The sequence below is a fragment of the Tetrao urogallus genome (assembly GCF_951394365.1).
Source record: "Tetrao urogallus genome assembly, chromosome: 9".
NCBI lineage: Eukaryota > Metazoa > Chordata > Aves > Galliformes > Phasianidae > Tetrao > Tetrao urogallus.
Genome location: NC_136822.1, coordinates 4,355,653 through 4,362,377, shown reverse-complemented (window position 1 = coordinate 4,362,377; position 6,725 = coordinate 4,355,653). Strand labels below are relative to the sequence as shown.

Genomic DNA, 6,725 nt, shown 5'->3' with positions numbered 1-6,725 from the left:
GGCAAGCTGCAGGGCAGGGGAGCAGCATGGAGCTGCATGGCTTTATTCAAGAAAGGTGGCACTGGGGAGCAGCACACGTCTGCAGCAGCAGATGGGTTGTGGTGACAGTGATGGAAAAGATGGGAGGGGAGGAGGGCTGCAGCTGGATCCTGCCTCCCTCCCCCCCACCGAACACATTGGGCTGCTGAACCCCGGGGCCAGGCGGGATGGGGAGCAGGGCACTGGGAAAAGCAGGAAGGCTGTTGACCACCTCTGTGCCGTGTCCTGCTGATGTGCTGCTCCCTGTAGGCATTTGCTCACAGCCTGCTATGCTGGCAGTGCTGCAGGGCGTCTCGCAGGGCCCGCAGCAGGCAGTCCACGTTGTCCTGGGTTGCGTTGTAGCCCATGAAGCCGATCCGCAGCACCTGGAGGAGAAGGGCAGGTTTCCCTGCAGCACCCACCTTTCGGCCTCATGTGGGGCACACAACAAGCTGTATGGGCACACGTGTGAGCGTCCCAGTCTGTTCCTATTTAACCCTCATTTCCCCTCTGTCGTGATAAAGATACGTTACCCTACTAATTAATTATGTGTGCAGCTACTCAATTACGTGCAATTCTACGTGGCAAGGAGTGTTGCTGCACAGGCAGCAGGATGCACAGCCCTGTATCAATTTCGTGTTGCACTGCTGATGGCCACAGCCTTGTGTTGGCTTAGGGAAGGGGAGCACACTGCCCACCTTGCCTGCAGTGGGGCCTAGGCCCCCAGCGATCTCAATGCTGTGTTTATCCATCAGGAAGTCTGTGATCTCCTTCCAGTTGTAGCCTTCAGGCACCCTGATGGTGGTGACAGTGGGCAGCCGCGCTGCCTGGGGAGGAAAGGCACAGGGTTGGAGCCGCATCTCCTATCCGCTTCCCCAGATTGGGGTCCCTCTGCAGCACCAGGGAAGCTCTGAGCTGTGCAGGGCTGTGCCCAGATCCTGCACTTACTTCCTCCTTCACGAAGAGCTCCAGCCCCAGATCCTGCAGCCCCTGGCACAGGCGGGTGCAGACGGCCCGGTGCTGCTCCCACGAGTTCTCCAGGCCCTGGCAGCACAGAATAGATGTCCCCTGCCTGAATGTCCCATGCCACCACCAACAGCTGGGCACCCTCTGCTCCTCAAACCCTGATGTAACACAGGCATGGCCCAGCTCAGCTGTCCCTGTGCCCAGCTCACCTGCTCTGCCAGCATGGCCAAGGCCTCCCGCAGGCAGAAGATGCTGCTGATGGGCACCGTGTGGTGGTACCTGCAAAATTCAGGGGTCCCCAGGGCAGGTTCAGCCCCTGTGAGCCCCTCGGGCAGGCACATGGTTCTGTGAGGTGGGGAGAGGTGGGGAGCAATGGCAGAGCTCCACAATTCCTGGGGAGGGGACCTGGGCAGAGATGCAAAGCTGGGACAAAGGGGGGGCTGTTTTGGGAGTAAGGAGAAGAAATGCAAATGGAGCAAAGCAATTGGATAAGGTGGGGGGGCTTTGGGGACAAGGGAGGATAGATTTAGGGTTAGGGTTAGTTATGTGGTGGGACAGCCACAGCCTCCTGTCTGGGTACAGCCTGCCCTCACATGCGTGGCTCGCCATTGCAGCCCCAGTAGTTTGCCAGATAGCCCATGTCCAGGTAGAAGGATGGGGGTCTCGTCTTCCTTCTCAGCATCTTCTCCCTGGCAGAACACAGGGCTTGAGTGCTGCCCAGTGGAAGGGAAAGCCCTCTACCCACTGCTGTCCCTGGAGCATGGAGCCCAAAGCAAGCACTGGGTTGGCATTGCAGCCAGGGGATGTGGCCAAGGAGGAGGTCCTGAAGCTACCTGTGCCCCCAGCCCTGCTGGGACGGGGCTGCCCTTACCTTGCTCGCTCACTGAATGAGATGGGAGAGCTTCCAGGGGGGGCACTGAGGACTTTCTGGGACCCCGTGTACAGTACATCAATCCCTGCATGAGAGGGACCAAGGGCTCTGAGCAGGACTCTGTGTCCCATTGCCAGTGGGAAACACAGGGCACACAGCACATATGCTGGTGTGGGGGCACACAGGGACCCCTGTGCCACACTAGCACTGCGGCTCTCACCCTGCTGGTCCATGAGGATGGGCGCTCCCCCGAGCGATGCCACTGCATCCACAAGCAGCAAGCAGCTGTGCCTGGAGGGGGACAGAGCTCAGCCCCACAGTCCCCTGCAGCCCAGCCCTGGTGGGGTCCCCAGGCACACTGACCGGTGGCACAGCTCGCCCAGACCCTCCAGCGGCTGCAGGACCCCCGTGGAGGACTCGCCATGGGTGATGAAGATCACTGAGGGTTTGTGCTGTGCCAGGCCCTAGTGGGAACAGCGAGGTGAGTGCCCATAGGGGGCTCAGTCCCGGCACCCCACGGGTGGCACACACCTCCTGAATGTCCTGCAGGGTGAAGTACTCGCCCAGAGGCTTCAGCAGCTCATGGACCTTGGCTCCTGGGTGTGCAGAGGGATGGGGAGTTTTGGGCACGCATTATCGAGGGTCTGCCATAAACCACCCTGAGGTTGCCACCCCATAAAACCCGAGCTCTCTGCTGTTTCCCATCACCTGGGTGGGAGCAGCGGGTCCCCTGCTGCAGGGCTCACGCTGTCACCTCGCCCATAAGCAATCATACCCAGCCTCCTGGCGATGTCAGCTGCGCGCTGTCCCCAGATGCCGTTGACGCCCACCAGCACAGTGTCACTGCTCTCCAGCAGGTTGGTGAGGGCAGCCTCCATGGCGCAGTGCCCGCTGCCGCTGATGGCCAACGTGAGTCGGTTCTGTGTCTGGAAGGCATACTGGATGCCCGCCTTGATCTCATCCATCACCTGAGATGAGGACCAGCACCGCTGTCAGCCCGGTAATGCAGGAGGTGTGGGCAGACTGGCAGAGCCACTCACCTGCAGCACCTCAGGGTGCATGTGGCCCAGGATCTGCTGGCCACCGGCTGCCCGCACTCGGGGGGACACATTGCTGGGCCCCGGCCCCAGCAGCAGCCGGTGGGGCACGGCCAGCGGCTGCAGCAGCTCCCGAGGCGGGGAAACACGAGGTACAGAAGCAGCCATGGCACAGCCAGCTGCGCCGCGAGCCCGCAGGAGAGCAGCTGTGGATATCGGCAGCATTGCAGCACGGTGCATCCCCTGCCCACGGCTCCACGGACACTGACCGCTGGACTCTGCCCCGCCGCCTCCCATCCAGTTAATGTGCCACCAGCAGCACAGTGTGCTCAGCAGTGTCCTCTTGGGGTGGTCATGGGATGCAGTGCCTCACACAGGGCTCCGTCAGCCGTATCGGGGCCGTAGCGAGGAATGTTGTCACTGAGGATAAGGCTGAGGTTCTCAATGCCTTCTTTACGTCTGTCTTTAATAGTCAGGCCAGTAAAACTCAAGGTATTCAGCCCCCTGGGTGTGGGGAGCAGAACAAAACCCCACATTCAGAAGGAAACAGCAACCTGCTGCCTTACCTGGGCTGTACCAAGTCTGTGGAGCTGTTGGGACCCACCTGGGGTTGCTGAGAAAGCTGGTGAGGTGGTTGCCAAGCTGCTTTGCATCATCTTATCAGTGGTCCTGGTCAGCTGGGGAGGTCTCAGATGACTGAAGACTGCTAATGTAACACACACCTACAAGAAGGGTCATAAGGAGGATCTGGGGATGCGTCACAGATGTGTCTGCCTGAACTCAGCGCCAGGGAAGGTTGAGGAGCAGATCATTGAGTGAGATCAGACGGCATATGCAGGACAACCGGGGGATCAGGCCCAGCCAGCATGGCTTCATGACAGGCAGATCCTGTCTAAACAACCTGATCTCCTATGACCGGCTGACCCAGCTGGTGGATGAGGGAAAGGCTGTGGATGTAATCTACGTAGACTTCAGCAAAGCCTTTGGCTCTCTCCCACAGCATTCTCCTGGAGAAGCAACAGCAGTGACTGGGACAGGTACATGTGTTGTGGGGTAAAGAACTGGAGAGCTGGGCCCAGGGAGTGGCGGCGGATGGATTGAGATCCAGCTGGCAGCTGGTCATGAGTGGCGTTCCAGGTGGTCATGACCAGGCAGCTGGTGATGGGTGGCGTTGGTCCTAGGAGCCGTGCTGTTCAATATCTTTACTGGTGATCTGGACGAGGGGATGGAGTGCACCCTCAGTAGGCTTGCAGATGACACCAAGTTGGGGGCAGCGTCCATCTGCCTGGGGGTAGGAAGGCCCTGCAGAGGGACCTGGACAGGTTGGATCACTGGGCTGAGGCCAGTGGGAGGAAGGTCAACAAGACCAAATGCCAGATCCTGCACTTTGGCCACAACAACGCAGGGCAATGCCACAGGCTTGGGGCAGAGTGGGTGAAAAGCTGCGGGGAGCAAAAACACCTGGGGCTGTTGGCTCAGGGGGGACCTCATTGCTCTCTGCCGCTCCCTGAGAGGAGGCTGTAGTGAGGGGAGGGGCTGGCCTCTGCTCTGGGTAACAGAAATGGGATGAGAGGTGATGGCCTCGAGTTGTACCAGGTTGGGTATTAGGAAACATTTCTTCTCAGAAAGAGCAGCGAGGCACTGGCACAGCTGCACAGGGAGGTGGGGTCACCGTCCCTGGAGGTGTCCGAGAAGAGGCTGCATGTCACGCTGAGGGACGCGGTCAGCCGTCACAGGTGCCGGTTGGTGGTTGGGCTGAATGATATTATTGGTGGTTCCAACCTTAATTATTCTACGATCTTATGATTCTGTGGCACTCACGGGGCTGGGACAAGGGGTGCGCACGGCGCCGAGTCCCGGCATCACCGCCCGGCCCACGGCCTCTCCTGCCCGTCCCCGGGGAGCCCTCCGGCGCGGCTGCACACGGGACCGGGCGGGGGCCCGCAGCCCCCTCCGGGTCAGGCAGCCGACAGGGCGGAGGCTCCGCGCACGGGGAGGGGGGGCGGTTGCCGTGGCGCCGGTTGCCGAGCGCCGGTTGCCAGGCGCCCGTTGCCGAGGTGCCGGTTGCCATGGTGACGCGGTCCCGCCTCTCCCCGCGCCCTTGCGGCGGATCCGCAGCGCGGGGCCGGGGGTGGTGTTGGGGTGGGATGCGGTGACGTCACCGCCCCGGGCGGCGGCGGCCAATGGGAGCGCGGGGGTGAGGCGGGGCAGGGCGGGACCGCAGGGGCGGGGCAGACACCGCCCGCACCGGCATCGGCATCGGCGGCGGTACCGGTAGCGGCATCCCCACCGGCGCCGGCCCCATGCCGGTGCTGAGCGGCTGAGCGCAGCGCCCCGCCGCCCACGGGCACAGGTAGGGGCGGCGGCACCGGCACCGCGCGGGACCCCTTCGGGAGGGGCTGCGGCCGCCGCCCCGTCGGGGCGCAGAGGGGCAGCGGGGGGCTGCGGGCTGCTGTCCGCCACCGTGCGGGCACGGGGAGGGGGGGACAGAGGGCACGGCGGGCAAGGCGGGCACGGAGCCGCCGCGGCTTCCAGAAGCATCCGGCGGGGGGGGGGGGGGCGATGCCCCGGGGGCGGCAGGTGCGGGGCTGCGGGGCTCCTGCGCCGTCATCGTTACGCTTCGGGGCGAAACGGCGGCGGCCCCGGGAGGCGGCGGAGATCCGCGCGTGGCACCGCTGACCTTGGGGCGGCCGCCGCGTCCCCGCGGGCAGCGCTGGCGGCTTCGGACGGTGGGAGGGGGCGGCTGGCACGGAGCTCGGCCGCCCCTTTGTCCTCCTCCCCCGGCCCCGCGCTGCCCTCCATCTTGGCTGAGATGGCACAGCGGTGGCCGCAGCTCCCCGCGGGCCCGCAGCCTTCGCATCACCACCTGCACGTTGGATTCGATCCGCGTTGCGGAGCTGCGGTGCCCCGACACCCGAGAGGGGCAGGGCGGGTGGCACAGAGCATGGCACGCAGCCGCCAGCCCTGAGTGCCCCCTCGGAGCTCAGGGATGGGCGATCCCAGCCCGCCTGCGCTGCATGCTGAAAACTGCACCGTCACGGCCCTTGTGCACGGCTGGGCTGGGGACGCGAGATGGGTGTCCTAATGAATGTGACTGGGAACAATAGCCCTTCCCCAGGGTTTTTGGCTGGCCTGGGACAGGTGGAGGTCAGAGAGATGCCACAGCTACCATCCATCAGAAAGGAAAAGTGATCCCAGGGGCCGGGCGGCTGGCAGAGGCACAAGGCTCTTGCACTGACCTGGGAGGGGCAGGTGGCAAGGCCCCGGATGTGTCATGTCATTGAGGTAGTGGGAAGCAGTCCTCAGCCCCATAGGGTGTGACCCCAGCAGGAGGGAACCCGTGGGGATGTGGGGCAGCAGAACACCCAACGCTTTGTGGTTGATGTCACCCGAACCGCAGCATCCTCCAGGGGATGGGTTTCTGCTGAAGGTGGCATGGTGATCCTGCAGCATCCCGATGGGATGGGATGAGAAAGGATGGCGGCAGGGCATCCTGCTGTCACCTTGGTGGGATGGCAGCACGGGGTGTGGCAGCGCCGCCTTGGGTTTATCTAATCCCTTCATCTAATCCCCGCTCAATTAATCTTGGCTGATCCCATTAATTGTTGCTCCGTGGCCATCGGGCCGCTCCTGCGATGGAGCTCTGCGGGGAGGGGATGCGTTGGGGACACGACAGCCACGTGAGAGCCTCCCTCCCTGCTTCCCACCCGCTGGACCGCTCCCAGCAGCGCCGGCCTTGCGTTATCGGATTTCTCTCGAAGGCAGCGGATTAGGCAGGCAGTGGCCCCAGGCACAGGGATTGGGCCGGGAGGGGATGGCAGCAAGGAAATGAA

General features: G+C 63.2%; 1 protein-coding gene across 1 annotated transcript; it reads right to left on the bottom strand.

The window, feature by feature from the left end:
- Positions 1 to 296: 296 nt before the first annotated feature.
- On the bottom strand, positions 297 to 3,132 carry AGXT (alanine--glyoxylate aminotransferase; the record flags this gene model as incomplete). The annotated part of the gene is made up of 11 exons (XM_079539670.1): positions 297 to 404; positions 717 to 845; positions 967 to 1,062; positions 1,194 to 1,263; positions 1,578 to 1,673; positions 1,856 to 1,940; positions 2,076 to 2,140; positions 2,213 to 2,319; positions 2,387 to 2,451; positions 2,631 to 2,823; positions 2,896 to 3,132. 11 exons carry the CDS (start codon positions 3,130 to 3,132, stop codon positions 297 to 299), a joined length of 1,251 nt encoding a protein of 416 aa, XP_079395796.1.
- Between the last annotated feature and the right edge of the window lie 3,593 nt (positions 3,133 to 6,725).